Consider the following 22,502-nt stretch of genomic DNA (forward strand, 5'->3'; position numbering starts at 1 on the left):
CTTCTTTTGTTTGTTTTTTGAAATACATTTGGGAAAATCCATTTAAATGTTCAGTTATGCCTATTTTTAGGATTGCTCTTGCTCAATATACTGAGATCATGCCATTTTGGAGTATGGAGTCTTCTGGAGCAAAAGGATAGCGTTGTCAAATACTCAAGATAACCAGATCATATTAGTGGAAACTCTGGCAACATGCCTAATGCATTCAATTCTTAATGCTCTTCAGAAAAGTGCGTGTCTATACCGCATCTGTTAAGTAAAGAGTAGATCGAAAGTATAATATAATTTTTTTGTTTGTCCCTGACACCACACTGTTTTGGGTGCCACACTGTTTAATTTTACCTGTTTTGAACTTGCATGCAAGATGTGTAGGAATTGTTAAATATTTTGCAAGTGGGAGGAGTACAGTACTTGGTTCACTAAATGAATGAATAAAGGCTGCCATGTGTTTAGAGATGAAGTTGCGGAGAAACCAAACAAATGATCTGTTGTACTGAGACAGCATAGATCAGATGAAATGCTTTGAACTGAAAAGATATGGCCAACAAAATAACCAACTGTTTATTTGTAAAATGGTCTACCTGCTGCGTGCTAGATTTTTTGATAATTGTATCTTGTTAGGTTACTCATCAGAATTTCACTCTTTCTTTCTTTTGTAGTGAACCCAAAGAAAGACAGTGAAAACACACCTGTGAAAGGAGGAACAGTAGCAGACCTAGGTAAAAGTGTCTTATAGTAAAGTCATGTTTCAGATAGATTTCAAAATATTTATTCTGTTATCTTAAAGGACTGGAATTACAGATTCTTTTTATTTAATTATTTCAGTTTCTATATGCATGCTAGGTGAAATTACTGACTCTGTTCCCTTTCTGAGGCTCTGTTTCTCCTTAGGCATCTTTATGTAGCATAAGCTCTTTTCCAGAAGACTCCTTCCCCCTCCCCCCTGCCAAACGCTCTGCAATACTGGGAGTCAGAGTAAATCACAGGTTCCCTGAGCTTTGCTAAGCTTTTGGCATAAGAGATCTAACCTAGTCTCCCATATCCTATTATCTAAGACTATATTTAGGGCACTCGGCCAGGCAGTAATTAATTATGGATTCCCAGGTGTTGAAAATTTCTAATTATCCTTGGTCTGTATTCCAGTTCTTACCTGTTTCCTTTTCTGGGATAGTTGAGTGCCTGTGTAAAGATGGGATTGTCTTAATGATGCGCTGTTCATTTTACTTCCCTTCTCACTTCCCTCTCAAGACAAATATCCTTTCTGGTTAAGCAGTTGTATTGCTAGAAATGCTTATGAGTAATCAAATGCGTTTTATTAGTTTAATTGTCTGTTTTTACCTTTCAGATGAACAGGATGAAGAGACAGTGACAACAGGAGGAAAGGTAACAACAGCCATTCAGTGCTGAGCTTGGTAGAAATTGAGATCATCTTGATTCAGAACCTTATAGGAGTAATGTTTGATAGTATTTAAGATTAAATTGGTCACTACTAGGAATGTTTTTTGTTATTATAAAAATTCTATCCTTTTTGTAGCTTAAAAGAGATTATTATGTATTTTTAGATCTAGTATATTAAAAATGAAGATGAGGAGACATGCAAAATATTTTGCTAGATGTTTTGAAAAGTTACTCTTTCTTTAGGTTTCAGGACTCAATCTAAACCCTAGGTAGGTTTCCTGATCATTTTAATAGAAATGCCTGTGTAGCTTCTGTATTCAATTGCATTGTTTGTATGTTAGGATCTATTTTTAACAGCTTGTATATTAAGGTGGCTTCCTGATAATGCAGATGAGAAAAGATCACATCTCTTAAGAAAATCTGACTTTCTCTTCATACCAACGTATGCGTAATTTTACTAGATTTCAGCTCATACATCAGATTTGCATATGTATTTTCAGAAATGTTCTATGCCAAACAGACTCTTTTTTTCCCCTATTCATCTATTTCTCTGTTTAGAAAATGTAGTTTGAGAGGAGAAGGGTGTTGGAAGTTAAGGGGGTTAAGAGAGGAAGGACTTTTATTAGTAGCTATTGTCAGCTCACTAGAGAGATTTAGAACAATTCCTTGTTGTCTTTAGGGGAATTCAGTTGCCCAAAACAATAGTTGGTTGCTATCAAAGACCCATAAGATCTTCCTTTAGGGACTGTGTTATTTTTAAGAGTCTTTTTTATTTCCCTTGAAGTCTGGCTAGATCAGTGATTGAATTGAAGGAAAACATTAAATGTTGAGTTACCTATGGTAGGCTACAGAGATCAAATGTTACTCTTTGTTAGAATTGCACAAAGAATCTGAGCCAGTGAAAGGTTTAAAAGTTGTCACTGCACACTGTTCAGAAGAATCTCTACTGATGCATTCTTACCTTTCAGTGAGCAAGGAATGACTTCTTTAAGCTATTAATGCATGTGACCCATTCATCAGTTTTGTCTGCTTTCATCTCAGAGCATCTTATGTTTAAGGTATTAGTAGCAGTCTTCCAAGTAAACATCTGCCTTCTCTGTTACAGCTTCTGTGATCTTTTAGTCGTATTTCTAGTATAAAAGGTTTGTCCACCTTGTATAAACAATGGAGCATGTCCATACTTGGTGTCCAAGCTTACATTTAGTCCTGCAGTCTGAAGGTAAAAACATTCATCGATGAATCGTAGTCAAATACTGTGAAAGCTATTTCAGGGATTTACCCTAAACATATGTTGAAAGCCTCTCAGAAGCCTTAATACCATTCTATGGGATAATACAGCTTCTTGCTGTCTATTTTTTGGAAATGCTTTTGTCTCCTGTCATTCCCCTTCAAAAAGAGAGCAGCTCAAATTCTCAGGTGAGGATTGTTACAAAACCAGGGCTCTTCAAATAGGTGAAGGTGTCTTATACAGTCTGTATCATGTCCTGACCCTACATCTATGTCTTTATCTTTTGGGATCTGGAAGAGAACTTGTGGTGGATCTCAAGTTGCAGAAGAACATGCAGAGAACAGTGAAGGCTTCTACTGCGAAGCAACAGAAGTGAACAAAGACTTGTTCTCTGCCTGGAAATCTTACAATATTTCATTCACTGGTTTCTTCACAGCCCTGATTGCTTTTTACTGAGGTTCTAGCTGTAGTAGCTGCTCGTTTGTACGTATTAATCTTTAGACTGGTTAAGTGGAAAACTCTCTATGTAGATTGTTACTGACTCTAAGATCACTCTTCACCTTCGTATCAACTCACTGACATAACAGACTGTTTTGAATTCTGTTAAAACCAGTATCAGATGTTGTACATGGACTTAGTTTTACTTCACTGGGACAGTTCACAAGTTAGCATCATCATCTCTCTGAAGATCTCTTCATCTGAGATGCTTGCAAAATTGAATCATTTGCTGCAGGAGCTTATTCAGTATAATAGAAGAATTTCTTTATGAGGATTACCTAACGATAGTTTCTACCATCTTGAACTGTCTCCTTTCCCTAGCTGTATGTAAAATGCTTACCTAGCAGCTACAACAGCACACTACCAGTCTGCTCAGATTTTTAACTATATTTATGCTCTTGATAGTATTGAAACTTAGGAACCTCATATTCTTTTCTTCTGCACCCACCACCAAATCTTTTCCTTGCTTAACAAAACACTCCTAAACACTGCTAAAACTGTTCCTTCTGTCATCCCTTTTGAAAGGATACCTCAGTATTACCTCTGCTAGAAGAGTTGATGACTTCAGACTTTGCATTCCATATAGGATATACGGACGACATCCATCAGTCTTTATCCAGTGTGATATTGGAACTTTTACCTCAGATATATAATACCTTCCAAATTCCTTCCTAAATCCCCATGCTGAACAAAAAGGAATCTCTTTAACTATTTTAAGAGTGTTATTCTTCCACTGAACTGAACAGAGAGACCGATTCTGAAGCTGTTCATGTATCTTAAGTAGTAATCATATTTAAGTCTTTTCTGCTTAACAGGCAAGTTTGAAAACAGACTCCCACAGGCCACCTCAGAGTGCACTTACATGGATAAAAATAAATCCATTTATTGCTTAATAGTACCTTTCTTGGCTGTCTTATTTTCCAGGTTTCAAACTTTTTTTTGTCCTTGAGTAAGTAGTGTCACTGGACTTCACTGCCTTATCAAGATTTTGGGACGTGTTTACTTCACACTTACTAAGCAAGGAGACAGTAACATTAACCTCCTAGTAGAATTTGAAGTGTTAGCTTTGGCAAGTGTGTTTTTTCTCACTCAAATTAGTGAATGGTGATTAAATACCCAATGATAACTACTGCCAATGTTTAAAATATGCAAAGACATACTTGTTTGGTTAGTGCATTTAATTTTACAAATGGGAGATGAAGCATGATCTAACTGTAGTTATACACATCCTTGAGGTCTGAAAAAAATGGCTACGTTAAAGAACTTCCTATTGACTTTACACTTACTTTAAGTTTTTCAGAACACAGATTACACTTTCTCTGATCCTTGAGGCTTTTCCAGCTGACCAGAGATTGTATAAAGAAAAACCTATTCTTCCCAGGATGGAAAAATATTTAGTTTTGAATTAAGTTTTTGGTGGTTGAGAGTTGTTAGGTGTCTGTCTTTGTTCTTGCAAACTTTTAACCATTATATTCCCCCAATGGTACAGGAAGATGAAGATCCTAACAAGGGTGATCAAAGTCGATCAATTGATCCAGGTGAAGATAACGTCACAGAACAGACCAACCACATCATTATTCCAAGCTATGCATCATGGTTTGACTACAACTGGTAAGACAATAGTTTGGAATCAGAGGAAGATGTAGTCTTAGAGGTTGATTGTTTCTTATACTCAAGCTGAAAGCTGAAAAAAAGTACCTTTTGGGTCTAGCTCCCATGTTGTATTTCTTCCATTTAAAAACCTTCTTGAGCAGACTTGAGGCATTTTTCAGGTACTAGGAGTGAGGAGGAGAATTTCCAGTAGCATAGTCAGTCTTATTTTCTCAGCAATTTATGCTTTTCACAGAGTAAGAATTCTTTTCTCTTTGCTGCTTCCCTAGTTCTTGCATGATCTTCCTGTGTTGCTATCTGCTTCTGAAATCTGATGACTTTTCTAATGTTGCTTCAGATTTTGACTTTGAGGATAAGCTATTGATTATACAGAATGCTTGTTTCATTTTGGGATCTTCCTTGGAATAAGTTCATGGCTTACTATCACCATATAATTGTAGTAACCATAATATTCACTATAGATGTAAGCATTTCTGATGGATAGCTTTTCATAGTAGTGAATTAGGATGGGATCTGAGCCGTTAGGTTAAGGCTTGGTTCAGTTTCTGTCTCTGGCAAACTGTTATTTGAGTCAGTTGCTTAGGCTATGTCTGTGCATTAGCATGACTTGACAGGAGGAGTTAGATGTCTGAGCCATTACAGGCTGTGATCTCAGTGGGATCATGGAGAAGTGGTGAGAGAGCTCACATGACTAGAATGCAGTGATGGATGAACATAGGCCCTTTAGGACGCCCTGATATCTGCTAGTGGACAACATGGCAGGGAATAAGAAATCTAGGAGATTTCTGGAGTGCATTGACAAATTCCTAACATAGGTAATCCAGGAACCAATGACAAGAGACACTCTGCTGAATCTCATACTTACAAATAAGGAGAAACTGATGGGAGATGAGAAAGTTGGGGGCAGCTTTGGCTGCAGTGACTGTGAGATGTTGGAGTTTGGGATCCTGCAAGGATGGAGCAGGGCAAAAAACAAGATCACAACAGTTGACTTCAGCAGAACAGCCTTCAGCCTCTTCAGGGACCTACTTGGAAGAATCCCATGGGGCATGGCCCTGAAGAGAAGTTCAAGAGATTGGTTGATAGTTAGGGCTAAGCTCAAGAATGGTCCATTCCAATGTGCAGAAAATCAAGTAAAGGCAACAGGAGGTCTGTATAAATGAACAAGGAGCTCCTGGCAAAACTCCAGCACTAAAAGGAAGCAGGAAACAAGGACAGGTGATCCAGGAGGAATATAGAGATGTTATCGGAATGTACAGAGGTGTGGTTAGGAAAGCCAAAGCCTTTTCTGGAGCCAGATATGGTGAGAGATGTGAAGGGCAGAAAGAAAAGTTTTTACAAGTACATCAGCAGCAAAAGGAAGTCCAGGGAAAATGTGGGCGTACTCCTGTATGTGTGGCAAAGGACTTGGTGACAAAGGACATGGAAAAGAATGAGGTGCTCAGTACCTTCTTACCTTCTGTCTTTACTGGTAAGACCAGTCCTCAGGCATTTGAGACCCCTGAGCCGTGGGGAAATGCTGGAGCAACGAAAACTTTCCCTTGGTGGAGGAGAATCATGTAAAAGACCATTTAAAGGAATTGAGATGCACCTGGGAGTGCTGAGGGAGCTGGACAGTGTTGTTGCAAGGCCACTTGTGATAAACTTCTGGAAGACTGTGGCAACTGGAGGTTCCTGAGGACTAGAAGAAAGTAAATATCACTCCTATCTTCAAGAAGGGCAAGAAGGATGATCTAGGAAACTACAGACCAGTCGGCCTCACCTCAGATTCCTAGGAAGGTGGTCAGGAGCAGCTCATCCTAGAAACTGTTTCCCAAAATGTGAAGGAAAAGAAGTTGTTCCAGAGTAGTCAGCATGGATTCACTAAGGGAAATTATGCTGAACTAACCCAAGAGCCTTCTCTAATGGAGTGACTGGTTGGATAGATGAGAGGAGAGCAGCAGGAAGGCTTTTGACACACAGTCCCATAACATCCCTACAGATACATGTCTTACCAATGCATATAGATATCTGAAGGGAAGATGTAAAGAGGATGACCAGATTCTTCTCAATAGTGCCCAAAGACAGGACAAGAGACAACAGGCACGAACTGAAACACAGGTAATTCCATCAGAACACAAGAAAATGTCTTCTCTGTGAGAACTGTTGAACATTGGAAGAGCTACCCAGAGAGGTGGTAGAATCTCCATCCTTGGAGATGTTCAAAACCTGAGTGAACATGATTCTGAGTAAAAATGTAAGCAACTCGCTGTCGGTAGCAGTCCCAAGCTCCAGTTGTTTCCTTAGTATGTCCACTCATAACTAATTTAATGCAAGCTGAACGATACTTCAAATAGTCTTTGGACTACCTCTTTTGCTTTGCTTATCTGATGAAAAAATACTTGAATTTCAAAGGGTCAGGTGAGAATATTAGGATATCTAAGAAGTAACCCTTACTTTAAATGTACTTCATAGAGATGTGCACTTTAAGGGTATGTAGAGTACTCTGGAAGATTGTATTAAGTATTGGTCATCTGACTTGTGTTTACAGTATTCATGTGATCGAACGTCGTGCTCTTCCTGAATTCTTCAATGGAAAAAACAAGTCCAAGACTCCAGAAATGTAAGTCAAACATGTAAATATAGGCATAAAATGGTTCTACAAGATAGATAAAGGAAACTTCACTTTCAGGAATCTTATAGTCACTTCAGTTGTGCATGTGTTAATCCGATACTGTCTCCTGGGGCATAAAAGAAGCAAAGAGCAACTGCAGAACCACTTCCTGTAAATTGATAATGGCTGTGTTCTACTGCTCTATAGATAAAACTTGTAGATAACGAAGTAATAGCTAGTAGTAGGTATCTAGCACAAACAAAACTATTTTCCTTCAACTAATATTGAAAAAATTCTTAAATTTTTTTGTAGTATGAGACATGGTAATCTTTTGTAGACATCTGAAAAATTCTTTGATAATGTAGAAACTTATGATCCTCCTTACTTTTCTTGCTCTCTTGTGATTGCACACTGTATTTTTGAGACTCAAAATTTAAAACAGCAAGTTTGTTATAGGAGGCTGTGGGAGAGCATCAAATGGATTTTCCAGTTATATGTGGGATAAATGACTATTAGATAGTCCCCTGGGCAGCTGATAGGTAATTCTGAATGAGCAGATGAGGACCAAAGAATCATTCTCAATTTATGCAGGCTTGAGATGTAGAAAAATACTAACTTGAGAAAAATGTTAACTTGACTTTCAAAGATTAGGTAGTTTGATTTGAATCAAAGAGCTGGAGTTGTACATTGCAGAAAGAAAAAAAATTTTATATATCCACAGTAAACCATCTAGTGACTTTTAATTCTGAACTTAATAATTAAGTCTGGCTGGAATTCTCTCAGCTGAATTTAGGTCAAGGTTTGTACCTGTGTAATCTCCTTATGGAACCTGGTATCTACTGCACAGCTTTAGCAATTCTTAATTCAAAATTATACAAACATGTTTGTTTAAACTGCTTCAGGAAAACTGTCAAAATGCTGAATACAGTCTTGAAATATTGCAGGCTTTTTCATACGTAGAATGATTAACTTTTGATCTGACTAAAAGATGTTACAAGGTAAGACAGTGATTTTTCACAATGCTTATCTTTGGAATCTTACAGCTTGCCCTGCAAGCCTAGAATGTGCATTAGTAAAAGTACATCTCATTCTCTGAAAATCTTATGTTATAACAGCAAACTTCATTATTCAGAGCAATTTTGAAATGTGGATTAAAGAAAGATTGTTCAAATGCCTAGTATTGCCTTTGTGTTATTTTTATTAAAACTACAATCACAAAACGGGATTGTAAATCTGAACACCATTGTATGTCTTCAATTTGTACTGTGGAACTAGGCTAACTATATTCAGTTTATTCTGATACCAAATCTTGGGCTAGTTGCGAAGCAGACTGGGGAATTTTAATCCTTTTTTTCTTTTTTTGAATGAACTGCTAAATTAACAATTTGTGATATCCAATACATTGTGTTAATATCTGCAAAGCTATGTATTTTTCATACATAAGTTTTTCAGACGAGTTCTTCATCAGTTTCTTAGTGACATCCTATGTTGCGCAGGCAGACTGCAAGTCTGCAAGGCAGACTTCAGAGTATTTTTGTGCTTGAATCTCATCTTCTCAAGCATGACTGATATTTTGTGAGGCTTCTGATTTGAATCTTGAGGCAGAAATTAAAAACTCAACTTCAGCCTGCTGAGGAGTGTGCTGTATCAGGTCATGTAGGAAGAGTGTTGTCAGCAAGTCGAGGGAGGTGATCCTGCCCCTCTCCTCAGCCCTGGGGAGGCCTCATCTCGAGTCCTGTGTCCAGTTCTGGGCTCCCCAGTGTGAGAGAGACATGGAGCTACTGGAGAGAGTCCAGCGTAGAGCTACGAAGATGATCAGAGGGCTGGAGCACCTGCCCTATGAGGAACGGCTGTGAGAGCTGGGCCTGTTTACCCTTGAGAAGACTGAGGGGAATCTTACCAATGTGGATAAGTGCCTGAAGGGAGGGTGTCAAGAGGACAGGGACAAACTCTTTTCAGTTGTCCCATGTGACAGGCCAAGAGGCAATGGGCAAAAACTGAACCACAGGAAGTTGCGCCTGACCGTGAGGGGAAATTTCTTCCCTGTGAGAGTGACGGAGCACTGGAACAGGTTGCCCAGAGAGGTGGTGGAGTTGTCTTCTCTGGAGATATTCAGCCCTGTCTTAACATGCTGTAGGTGACCCTGCTTGAGCAGGGAGGGTTGGTGTAGATGATCTCCAGAGGTCCCTTCCAACCTCAACCATTCTGTGATGTAGGAACCACTCAGTAAAAGTTAACTAAAACCAAGACAGCAAAAGCTCGCAAGCAAATAGCCTAGTCTCACTGTGTGCTCTCAATTCACATTTATTACAAGACACTCTTTTATTGATGCTTTTTTGCTATTTAAAAGGTCAAGTGTCTAGAAATTCTCTTAATATTGAATACAGCCTGCAGGAGGTTCAGTTTGGTTTTTGGTCCAATTTGTTTTCAGTATGCTACTTTCTTAGCATTTGGGGCTTGGGATGTAGAAAGTCTCATTGATTTCAAACAGTTACACTACTTGTAAAACAGTGCATAATACAGTAACAGAATTTGCTGTATCCTTGCACTGTGAAGTTGAAGGTTAAGCTAAAGAATGGGCCCTCTTTTGTATGAAGAACCCCTAAATTGGAGAAGCATGAATTTGATCAGCAGTGTATAAATTAGAGACTAATAAAGGAAGATATGGAGTAAAAATGTTGCTTTGTGGTGCTTGTGATTGCCCAGTATGCTCATCACTAACAACAGGAGCAGAGCCACCAGAATTAAGGAGAGTGATCTTTTTATTTTTTTCCCTACCCCAACCCCTACTTACTTAGCCCTTGGTAAACCGTATGGAATAGCAGATCCAGTCTGAAGCTCTCCAGTATAAGAAGGATGTTGATAAACATGTTCCAGTGTAGGACCACCAGGATGGTCAGGGGGCTGGATGACACATCTTCTGAAGGGGAGCTGAGGGAACTGAGCTTTTTCAGCCTGGAGAAGAGAATGACTGGAGGACTTAATAGTAGCCCCCCAGTACCCACAAGGATGTTTCTGAGAGAGTGGAGCCAGGCTCTTTACTAAGGTGCGTGGCAGGAGGATGAAAAATAAGTCATAAACTGAAACAAGGCCAGCTTGAAAAGGGAATTTGTTCACTCTGAGAATGATGAAGCACTGGATTGGGAGCCCTGGGAGGCTGAGCAATGTAGAGCGTTGGCCTTTTCAAGACCTAGCTAGACAAAGCCCGAAGCAACCTGGTCTGACTTCAGTGTTGACCCTGCTTTGAGCAGGAGGTTGACATAGAGACTGCTTGAGGTCTCTTGCACACTGAATGATTCTGAAGTCTGTGGCCTTTCCTTGCCACCTCTCTATCTGTTTAAGTGGCTGAGATAACTATAATTGCATCACAGTGATTCCAAAATGTTTGATACTATGCTCGAAAAGGTCGACTACTCAGCGTCTTTTCTCTTTCAGGGTTTTTAGAACCTGGTGTTTGAGGCTGGAAACATTGAATTGTGAAGGAACACATCTTTCAGGGGTTATCAGTCTTGTTTCTAAAGTTGCAAACTTGAATAAATATTAGATAGTGTGGTCTCTTAAAACGAGTGCCCTAAAAGGGGAAGGAGGGAGTGTCACTTCAGATATAGTTGCCTTGAAGTAGCCACTACCAGTGGGTGACCTGTCCCTGAACGAAGCAAATTAGAGATTCTTCTTTTTCCAACTTCTAGGTTATTTAGAGGTGCGTTTCTGCTGTTACGTAGGGATTGTAGGGGTAGCGCGTGTTCTTGGTTTTGGGTTTTCTTTTTAATAAAGTAAAAACTTACTTCTGTGTGAATACGCCTACAGCTCCAGCATTAGGCTAGACAAAATGCGTTACTTAAAAAGCTCACGGAGGTTCATTCTTATGATAGTAATGCCTGGAGGGGTTGAGAATGTCTCAGAAGGGATTTTATCTAAATACTAGTTGACTATCTTTCTTGCTGTTAACAGGTTTTAGCTGATGGGTCAGGTCATTGTTCAGAACAGATTCCCTTCAGGATAAACTTTAGATATATTTGTGTCTTAAGCTTCTCTCTTCACTTAGTAATGTTACCTTAACTAATAAGTATTAAATTCTCCGTTCCTGCAGCTAAGACCACATTAAGGTACCCATCCTCAAGCAGGTGGCAACATAATTCTTTGCTGGAGCGTTTTTAAAATGTAGCTGCATGTTCTTCTGAGGAAGCTGCTTTTTGTTCTTGCGTAACAAAGCAATGTTCAACATGGACCCTAGACCCATAAATTTCTTCTAGGAAGTTCCACATATAATTCGATCAGAACTGCAGATGTGTGGGATTTTGGCAATAGTGTGTTCTTGCAGTGTACATCTACTTACATTTTGCCTTTGAAAGACACGACATTTCATTATCTGTGTGTTTTATGTTCTTGTGTATTGGGTGCTGGCTGCTTTTGTACACTACATATGGCATTATCCCCATCTTCAATTTGTAAAAAGAGGAGGCAGAAATCTGGTTACAGTATGCTGTCCTGAGCATGCCCTTGCATAGAAACCTCATTTGTGCTTGTTGGTAGATTGATTTTGTTCTGTCTGAAGGACAATTCTAGCAATAATTTTGATTTTTTTTTCAATTTGCACTGAGAAGAACTGGTTAATTCCAGAAACTTAAAGAAAGAGATTGAGAAGTGTTGTCTGCCACCCAAGAAATGAGCAGGATCCCAAAACATGCTTATTTGGAACTGTTACGCACTGAAGTGTGGAGCTCTTAGGTGAGGTAGTTTCCACTTTGACTGTTCCCAGCTCAGTGGGTAGGAAGTGCTACGCTAACTTCTGAAGAGTCTTTATCTCTGCTTTTCAAAGAGCTTGTCTTCTCAATTTTTGTTTTTCTCACCTTTTGTTTTTCTCCACAGCAGCTAGCTGTCTGTGGAGCGAGTCCTGGTTAGTGTTCAAGGTACAACTGTAGTTGCAGAGTGTTTTGGAGTAATGTGAAAAAGACAATCTATATTTGGCTTATTTCCACTAAGGAGTGATGCCTGTCTTTTAGAAATTTGTTACCTATGTGTAATGAGGAGGTATATATTCTGTATATTCCTGATCTTGGCAAGTAGCATGCATAAATAGTAGAGCTGCAGAAAAGGCACAAGAGTAGGTGCTTGCTTTCCTCCTTGTACAGTCAGCACTGGAATAGCAGGTGTTTCAAGGAGTTTTCTTTAACCTTCTGACACATCTGGTACTAGATTTATTTCTGCCTCTTTTGGTTGTAACTTTCAAAAGTTGTCGTGGTAGCAATTTGAGGTCTTTAATTGTGAGTTTTACTTGCCCACAACTGTTTGTGATTTTTCAATTAAAGCGTTCTTCAATGTGCTGCTAATCCGATACCAATAAAATTCTGAATAGAACAATCTGAAAGGGATGGGTAGGGCTACAGCGTAGGGCTACAAAGATGATCAGAGAGCTGGAGCATCTGCCCTATGAGGAACAGCTGTGAGAGCTGGGCCTGTTCAGCCTGGGGAAGAGCAGACTGAGGGGGGATCTTATCAATGTGTACAAGTACCTGAAGGGAGAGTGTCAAGGGGATGGGGACAAACTCTTTTCAGTTGTTCCATGTGACAGGCCAAGAGGCAATGGGCAGAAATTGAAGCACAGGCAGTTCTGCCTGACCGTGAGGGGGGATTTCTTCCCTGTGAGAGTGATGGAGCACTGGAACAGGTTGCCCCGAGAGGTTGTGGAGTCTCCTTCTCTGGAGATCTTCAAGGCCTGCCTGGCTGCAACCCTGTCTTAACATGCTGTAGGTGACCCTGCTGAGCAGAGAGGTTGGACTAGATGATCTCCAGAGGTCCCTTCCAATCTTACTGATTCTATGATATTGAATGTTTTTTTAAAAAATCTGCTTGTTGCTTATAATAGTAGCTTGTTAATATATTTTGCCCTAAAAAATTTGCTGCAAGTGTCTGCTTGTTGTTAGTATAATAGGCATTTGGAAAGGAAGTGTCCTAAAATAGATACTTAAAAATTTTAGACATCAGTGTACAGCCTTAACTATGTATCAATTGTCTTTTCTTTCAGATATCTGGCTTACCGCAACTTCATGATTGATACCTATCGCTTAAACCCTCAAGAGTACTTGACCAGCACTGCCTGCAGAAGGAACCTGACTGGAGATGTGTGTGCTGTCATGAGGTAAAAAAAAACAAACCAAACCAAACAAACAATAAAACCCCACAAACATAGGTGTCTCAGCCACCACTTTTACTTCAGCAGAAAGTGCAGCCTCATTGTAAGTGAAAATACTCCACTACGTTAAGAAACGTTTTAGCAATAATCATTGTGCTTCTGACTAGCAGACCATTTTCCCCTTTTATGATAACCAGGTTGTTTTATACTATCCTTCATTTGTGTTATTCCATTTGCTCCCTGAACTGTACTAGCAGGGTTTGGATGTTAACTCATGCAGTGATGTTTGGAGTCTGCAGTTCACTTGATATGTGGAGTTTTCCTCCCAATTTCTTATTTTGCAATTCTGTTTTGTCTGTTCCATCTGTTCTGATAGTCTTAAATTGTGAGGTGCAACAGAGCCCTAGAATTTTGGAACTTGCTAAATGTATATTCAGTGAAGAACAGTTACAGATAGATGGGAGAAGCAAAAAAAAACTGTGTGACAGCCCTCATAATTCATGTATTGTCTGGAATGGTTTCATGTTTGCAGCCTTTTTTGCTTTGCGTGAATTAAGTAATGGTTCTGTTATCTGCAACTGAAAATGTTACGTTTTGTTTTATATAATATGAAATGAAACTAGCAAGTGTGCATAAAGCTCATATAATGTAACTTATATTCCTGTTTATGATTAGTGAAGGATTATAGGAGATTCTGGACTTATATTTGACCCAGAAGCTTGTTCTTAAAACTTTGTCTTTTGCTGTTTCCTTCCTGCAAGGTCAAGTACAAGCAAGGTGTTGGTTCATGTTGTCATGTTGTTTCACAGAGTACACGCTTTTCTGGAGCAGTGGGGTCTTATTAATTACCAAGTGGATCCAGAAAGCCGTCCCATGGCAATGGGCCCTCCCCCTACTCCTCACTTCAACGTGCTTGCTGATACACCCTCTGGACTTATGCCTCTCCATATCCGCACTCCACAGGTGAGCCCCGCAGATGACACTGCTGTACATTTGCTTAAGTTCTGGAAAGTTTGTAGGTCCAGCCAGTGTCATGTAACATCTCACTAGATTTTTTTTTTTTTTTTTTTTTTTGATGAAATAGTCCCTTCTTTCTTGTCCATCGAGGTTGAAAGTTTCAGGTAATCAGATTCTCTACTCTTTCTCCCTGTGGAGAATGATCATGCACTTACTACCCTCCAAGCACTGCTAGTATTGTGTGCAAGTAATCTTACGTAAGGATGTCTCCATAGAGTCATCTTCAGCTTTTTTGTTCAGTCTGTTCTATTTAACATTGGTGTGAAAACTGAATAACTTTCAGTTCCTGACCTTCCTCTTGTAATGTTTTTTCACAGATTCCAGCTGCTCAGCAGATGTTGAGTTTCCCAGAGAAAAACAAAGAGAAGCCTACTGATCTGCAGAACTTTGGGCTTCGCACAGACATTTATTCAAAAAAGACTTTAGCAAAGGCAAGAATGTTTCGATTCCACCCTCCCTCTCACCATGTGGCTGTTACTGAGGCTTCTTTCACAACTGTCCCCCGCTAGATGACAGTGACGTACTTGTGTTGCTCTTCTATCTCTGTTCTAGATTTCTTCGGTCTTACTGTAGGACACTAAGATAGTGCACTCGTAGTTGTGCTGATTACCTGCTTTACAGAAATAAAGACATATACTTATCCCATGGTACTCAATGCTATCAGTCTTCAGACAATGAACTCTTGTTATGGTATCACATGTTGTACTTGAATGCTTCAGAATCAACAAGCTGGCAAATGATTCAATGCAGAAACTGAGGTCTTTAAGCAGGTTCTTTAACTATCCTGCTTTCTCCGTCCAAACAGGATTTCCCTGACTGAGAACTAGAGAGTTACTTGATTTCAAGAGGTGTTACAAAACCTTTGCAAGGGACTTCTTAGTATTGTTATTGCGATGTATTCTGTAGTTACATGAAGTTGTGGGATACCATTGCAGTGATGTGAGTGATTTCCATAACCTGTTGCATTTGCTCCTGCTGCTGCGTGATAATGGCACATATATCTGATAGGCTTGGAGCTATTGCAGGAATACCCATTTACTACTGCAGTGCAGTGTACTGCTGCAGTGTAGTAGTTCCTTCAGTCTAGAAGTCTGCAGTGCTCTGCTGATTGCCTCTCCTGGGCTGACATGAGGCTAATTGTACATAAATGGTTTCTGCAATTACAGCGTGTATTGTCCTAAGAGGTCATGAGATAAACTGTTGCTTTATTTTTAATAGTTGAGAGATTAGCCTTTGTTTATAAAGGCTGATTCCGTATCACATTTCAGAGTGACTTTTTCGTTTAGTTTAGAAAGGATTTATATATTCACCAAATTCATAAATCTGTTATTGGTTCTAGACTTTCTGATTCTGCTTATAAGCATCTAAACAACAAATTGGAGCTCAAACTTGAGCTAATTTACTTCCAGAAGTTTACGTTTTTTTTTTTTTTTTTTTTTTTTTTTTTACATATAGCAATTCTATTTTGTCCATTCATGCCAGCCTGTTTGAGAATTGATCAGCTGGTGGATGGATCGCTTTTATTAATGTTCTCTATGGGTTAATAATCTATTTGAAATGCAGCTTGGGATTGAATATATTATTTATCCTAAATAACCCTTTTCCTTTTGAGGTGATTTTAAAACCAAGTTATCCAGTCCAGACAATGTTCCTTCATAAGCACGTGATACCGCTTATTGCCTTTTTTTTGCCATCTAATAAATTAGGGTGTTTTTAATCTCTGAGAGGAAATTTTCTCCAGGAGTTTTATAACTTGTAGGAAATTGAAGAGTCACTCACAAGCTGTAGATTTGGGAGAGGTAAGCTTTGGAGCACGTATTTACGAAATAGATTATCTTGTTGTACTTACGTTTGCCTTTTCAGAGAACTAAGCTCATCCATTAAGACCTTTTTCATTTTCTTGAAGTATTTTGCCTAAGTTACTGACTTTAGTCAAGATTAACCTTTTTGGGGGACCCAGTGTGCACTTCTGTGCAGTCTGTCTGCCTTAGAAGTAATACTAGAGGTTTGGTGGGTGCTGTATTTTTGTTGGCGTAAGTCCTATTCTGTTGAGAAAGGTGCCCTTTAGGCTGACAGAATCCCAGAATTGCCTCAGTTGAATAATAGCACGTTCCTGACTAAGAGAAGGCGCTCTCTCCTGCACAGCGACTGATGAAGGTAGCTAGATATTCCATTATTGATTAGCTGCTGCTGTCCCTCAGTGTGAATGTAGACTGTTCTGTGGAAATTGCCATGCTCTGGACTTTGTTTCACAGTCAAGCTGACCAGAAGCCTGTTAGCATTCCTCAGCATTTTTTATTATTTAGGAAAATTTCTGCTGGCTGTATGTGCAAGCAAAGATAGCTGGAAGCAAGGAGAAAAGGATACCAAAACACTTTGGTTTAGTTTGGAATAAAGAGGAGTCACAGGTTCCCCTAGACCTTTTGAGAAGATGGGATCTGTAACAACCCTAGAAAGCTGTAGGTATATGCTTCCATGCATGATTTAGCTATGTAGTAAATCATGTGAGTCAAACTGCTATATGAGATGACCAGATATGGATTAGCTGAAGTAGTAACATTGGGAAGAGTAACTGTTAGAGTGTACTAAATCACAACAGATTCTTTCCCTTTCTTTTTTAATGTGTTTTTTTTTTTAAGTACTGTGCAAAGAAAATTGAATTTCTTAATTTTTCTCCTATTTTTGTAGAGTAAAGGTGCAAGTGCCGGAAGAGAATGGACAGAACAAGAGACATTGCTGCTATTAGAAGTAAGTTGATGATAAAAAATGAAGGCTAGGAAACTGAAACATAGGATATTACACATTTTAAAAATCTGCACATAGGTTAGTCATTTTATTTGAAGCAGAATTGAATGGCATTCCCATGCTCTTACAGAAACTGGATAAGAGAAGCAAATTTATAAGGGGAGGTGACCTCTTGAGACCAGCTGATTTAAGTGGAGGAGAGCAGTGGCTGAGTATTTAGGTATGCACGACTGCTTGTTTGTCGTCTTTATGTTTGTTTTAAACTGGTAAAAGTTTGTAGGTGTCTCTGCAAACTCTATATCATTGTTCTCAGACAGTCATGGCCAGAAGAATGCAACTACTAAGAAGAGATGGCAGTAAACCCTGTATACTGAAGGGACTACATGAAAAGTCCCTTAGAGGTTCAATTCTATCTATTTTGTATCTGCAACCCAGAACTTATGTGTTTGTGTAAACTTGAGAATGGATCTTGCAGTGCAGAGAGGTCTTTCATCACACAGGAGATGCTAACATAACGTGAAATAAATGCCCTTCAAGTGATGAGTATTCTAATAATTTAACAAGAGGTTCTAATCTTCACAGGTTCCTGGCTTATGCCATAGGGTGTATGGGAAACTGCCAATATGTATTTTTGAAATTTATTTAAAAACAAATTAGTTTTATTTTCTGTCTCTTGCCATTTAATAAGGGAAGCTTGTTACTCAGTAGTCCTATACATGAATGGGATAATGGAGCTGTGAGCTTGTACTTTTTCTTGTTGCCACATAATTGTATTTGTGTTCTTTAAGTTTTTCCCTGAGGTCCATGAGAAATAGATGTGAGACGAATCAAATCATCTTGCCACTGTAAAAATGAGGTCAAAGAACTGGTAGCACACTAGATCAGGCCTTTTCTCCAGATTGCTTAATCCAAAGCTCTTGAATGACAGGATAATTCTCAGATGTGTTGAAACTTCAGTTTTGGATGAAAACCATTAGATGAGACGCAGAGCATAAATGTGTTCTAGCCTTTTTCACTGATATCAGGCCAACATTGTGCTTTGCAGCACTTTGTCAGAAGAAAAATCTAGGTGGCCTGAAATAATGTGCCACCACTTCTGGTAAGGGAGTTGTCTACTACCTAGCTGTTCTTCTACAGGAACATTTTCTTGGTGGAAAGGTGGGCTTTCTGCCCTTTTATGTAATTCAAGGTCCTAACAAAGTGGCAACCATTTTAGATTTAATAAGCACTACTTCATGCTGTATGTTGTGTTCAGTAATTAAAAAAAATTAAAATGGGTACACTTTTCTGTGCTTCATCATAAGCAAAAGCAGCTTGTACTCATTCATAGCAACAGATAAAATTTAAGCAAAGGAAAGGCTAAGATGCAATACTAAAATCATGATTTAAATGAAGTTTTATAGTCTTTAATTTATCTTTCTGGTAGGATCAACTTCATTCATTTCAACTTCATTCATTCTCTGAGTATACTGTGCTAATTGTACTTGCCTTGGGATAGTTAGTGGTACAATACTCTTCCTCTGTTAAAAGAACTCCAGATGTTTTTGTCCTTGCAGAGAGCATAAAGAAACTGGTGTGATTGTTCTGGCTTTTTTGACTTTACCTACATCAGTAAACCCATTCCATAGTTAACGAATTTCAAGAGGAAAAGCAAGGACAACAGATTGTGACATTTTTTGATGATATTCAACTTCTAATTTTACATACGGCTTTGCTTTTTTAAGGTAGCAGAAGTACCGAATCAGCAGCATACTTCTATTCAGGCTTCATGATATGGAAGTATGTTCATTAAATAGCCAAAACTGATTTTTTTTATTTATTTATCTTAGATTGATACATACTGTTTAGCCCACATTTTTATATTGGGATGTGGAAAAATTCTGCTTATAGAGTGAAAACAGTTTAGATGTGCACTGTGCTGTTCTTGTGTGGTGCAAACATAAGATGAATATCTCAACATGCTGATTTCTTTGCTTACTAGTACTGACTTAAGTTCATTCTTTTATATATTTGTAACTTACCACGGTATATATGGAAAGAAGTAGCCTAATGAAGTAATCCAAATACATTTTTTTAATTTAAAAAAATTGCCAAAGTCTTGAGCTTGCAAACTCATTTAATGTGAGTTTAAACTAACAACTTTTATTTGTTCTTCATTCTTCTTGGATTTAACTGATGAATAAATCAGTAAAGAGAGTACATCAGTTCAAGCATAAGTAATTCAACTATAATGAGCCAGCTCTGTCCAATTAAATCCTCAGAGTAGCTTTGGGCAAATATGTGCAGTGAAGTTCCAAAGAATAAATCTTATCTAAAGTAATTACTGTCCTTCTGCCTGTTGACTGAATGACTGGGGGGCAGGAATGGGGGGGAATCCTGTTTCTCTCCCAGAATCGTCTTCCTTGACACTACTACTCTGTATCTCCATGGATTACTATCCTTGCATACTCAAGAGCATTTTCAGCTATTTATAGTAAGGACAACTACTGTGAGACTTAGTTGTATAACAAAAAAAGTAACAAGTAATGAAGGAGAATGAGCAAAACCCACTACATTGCCATTAGAAAAGAAAGCAGCTAATCTAATGTGCTAGTGTAATTAAAAATAGATAGGCAGTGACACAGAACTGGTAGCACTGAGATAAAATTGGGGAAAGCAAAATGAGTGCTGAACAGATATTTCAGCATGAGTATGACCTAGTGAACTAAGTGGTTTCTCATTGCTTGAAAACCTTGCACAGGACCAGACGGAGGTCGGGAGAGCAGCTCCGTGAGCAGCTGGGGTGTGTCAGTCCCTAGGGTATGGGGGTAGACAGCCCAGTGTGGTTTGTCCTTTGTTCATTCCCCAAGTTTTTCTTTCCATTGAGCTTTTTAAACCTTTCATATTGTCTAGCTCATTTTCTATCCATTCAGCTAACCTCTGCGGAGCGTGGTGTCCCCTTAGCCTGGTACTTGCCCATCTAATCTGTGTTTTTAGAGAAAGGCAGGTACAGGGAACTAGCAGCATCTGGAGATTTGCTGGGGTTTCTTCCTTCTTCCTGCTGAATTTAAGCAGTGACGCTTAGTTTTGAAAAAGAAACTTAAACTTCAGCCAGGTAAAGCTGAAGCACCCAGATCAGGGTACCAAAGAACTCCACCCGCTGCAGGCAGCTTGTTTTTTTTCTCTAATCTGTTCATTACCTACTGGATCTCTTAACACGCTTGTGGGTGGGTTTTCTTTTTCTTTCTTTCTTTTATTTCGTTCTTTTTTTTTTTTTTTTTTTTTAAAAAAACCTTCTTTCCTTTCAGCTAGTTTTGTTTATGTTTTTGAAAATGCTTCACAACTTGCATTTTTCCTCAGTGAACTGTCAACAGCCTAGACATGCCATAGTGCCCTGTTTAGGTAGATAAGTTTTGTTTTGGAAGAGCTCTCGTAGCTTTTCAGCTGCAAAAACACTAAAACACTTTTCATGTAGGCTGGTGAAGTCAAGATTCCTGTGGAAAAAAAACAGTATGTTTTAGAACACTGGTGTGTGGGGTCTTTTGTTTCTTCTTGTTGTATGGATTTTGATTTTTCTATTAAGCTTTTAGTACTGATAAAAGACTGGTTTAAATGTAGTCCTGCAGGCAAGTGTCTTCTGAATGCGTAAGCATTATACATCTTGTAATATGTTTTGTGGAAATATTCACTCCCTGGTTGGGAGGCTCTTATCACATGAGACAGGCTTGGTTTCTGTGTTCTACTTGCCACAATTAACTTTGAAACATCCAACATGTTAATTTTTTGTGCTTGAAGGTACTATTCAAACATGTCTCTTATACCCTCATGATCTCTGACATAGTACAGCTGAGTAGCACTCTGCTTCAAATTCTACCTTTTATTGTATGAAAAGCTATGCATGTGCAAATTTAAGCCACTCTTGCATGTTGAAGAATATTTTCCTCTTTTTTTTTTCCTGGTGCATTGGTTTGTTGCTCTTGCATTTTTCTGAACATCTGTTGGATCTGAAAACTGGACTTCGCTGTGATAGGTAGTGCATATATGTGAAATAAATACTGATCTTGCCCTAAAAAGCCTAGCATGTTAGCACATAAATGAGGTAACATAGAGTACCCTCGGGGGGAGTAGATCAGAGAATTAAAAGAATTAGCAAGACTTGGTAAGATGAGCAAATTTATTTCTTAAAGCTCTTTTTTTGTGAAAACAGTGGGAAGACAATAACTATGCAAATGCTATTGATAGATTTAAAATCTTCTGACAATTTTTTTGATAAAGTAACAACATAAAACTTGCATAATGATCCCTGCAATTTAAATTTAACTGACATCCCAGTGAGACATTCATATTTCTTCTGCAGAACAATTTTGCTACCAGGAAAATCAGGATTAAAATAGTTGTCTGATTCTAATTTATTGTTCCATCGCCAAATAACTAGTATTGAAAATCTCTTTTACATAAAGAGGTTCTCCCTGTCCTGCTTCCCCAAGTGGTTGATGTATATACAGTAACCTTCATCTTTTGCAGGCTCTAGAGATGTACAAAGACGACTGGAACAAAGTCTCGGAGCATGTTGGGAGCCGCACTCAAGATGAGTGTATTCTACATTTTCTGAGACTTCCTATTGAAGACCCGTATTTGGAGAACTCTGATGCATCTCTTGGTCCACTGGCCTACCAACCTGTACCTTTCAGCCAGTCTGGAAATCCAGTGATGAGTACTGTTGCTTTTCTGGCATCTGTGGTGGATCCTCGGGTGGCATCAGCTGCAGCAAAGGCTGCATTAGGTATGAGATTGTCTCAGTGATTTTTTTTTTTTTTTAAACCTTGTCTTCACAAGTTGGAGCTCCATGTTAGCCTGCTCTTAAAATCAACTGCTTTGCAGAGCTTCTTCTGGAAGGGTAATAAATTGGGGGAGCAGGGCGGGGAAGCATGTAGAAGACAAGTCTGCTAATGTCCAGTTTTGTGTTTGCTTGTTACTGATACTGCCAATTTGCAGACAAGTTAGAATAGCTCTTAAAAGCCCTTGAATATCTAAAGATTGCTTCCATTTCCCTTTTGTGCTCATTAACTGTTAAGTGTTTGCAAGCACCACTGAAGTAGCTGGTGTTGCCTAGATTGATGTTGTTTTAGCTACGTGTAAATGCTCAGTACTAAGCTTCCAGTTGTCCAGTTTTGCTTGTTTACGTAATCAGACAGTTACGTATGACCTCCAAGAAACTTGCCAGAATAGTTCCCGTTACTTTTTTCTCTTTTTCCATGTAAAAGGCAAGTTTCTATAACTGGAAAGAGACTGTCTCCTAC

At 38.8% G+C, this 22,502-nt stretch overlaps 1 protein-coding gene across 2 annotated transcripts in view; it reads left to right on the forward strand.

Annotated features, from left to right (window-relative positions):
• Positions 1-22,502, forward strand: part of SMARCC1 (SWI/SNF related, matrix associated, actin dependent regulator of chromatin subfamily c member 1) — a 103,104-nt gene that overhangs the window by 33,056 nt on the left and 47,546 nt on the right. For both annotated transcript variants that reach the window (XM_062568655.1, XM_062568654.1), the window contains 9 exons: positions 660-719; positions 1,346-1,383; positions 4,614-4,735; positions 7,266-7,337; positions 13,354-13,467; positions 14,271-14,424; positions 14,796-14,909; positions 17,167-17,226; positions 21,727-21,985. In XM_062568655.1, coding sequence (XP_062424639.1) covers positions 660-719; positions 1,346-1,383; positions 4,614-4,735; positions 7,266-7,337; positions 13,354-13,467; positions 14,271-14,424; positions 14,796-14,909; positions 17,167-17,226; positions 21,727-21,985 — 993 coding nt within the window. The remainder of the gene's footprint in view (positions 1-659; positions 720-1,345; positions 1,384-4,613; positions 4,736-7,265; positions 7,338-13,353; positions 13,468-14,270; positions 14,425-14,795; positions 14,910-17,166; positions 17,227-21,726; positions 21,986-22,502) is intronic.

The sequence above is a fragment of the Rhea pennata genome, chromosome 2 (assembly GCF_028389875.1).
Source record: "Rhea pennata isolate bPtePen1 chromosome 2, bPtePen1.pri, whole genome shotgun sequence".
Taxonomy (NCBI): Eukaryota; Metazoa; Chordata; class Aves; order Rheiformes; family Rheidae; genus Rhea; species Rhea pennata.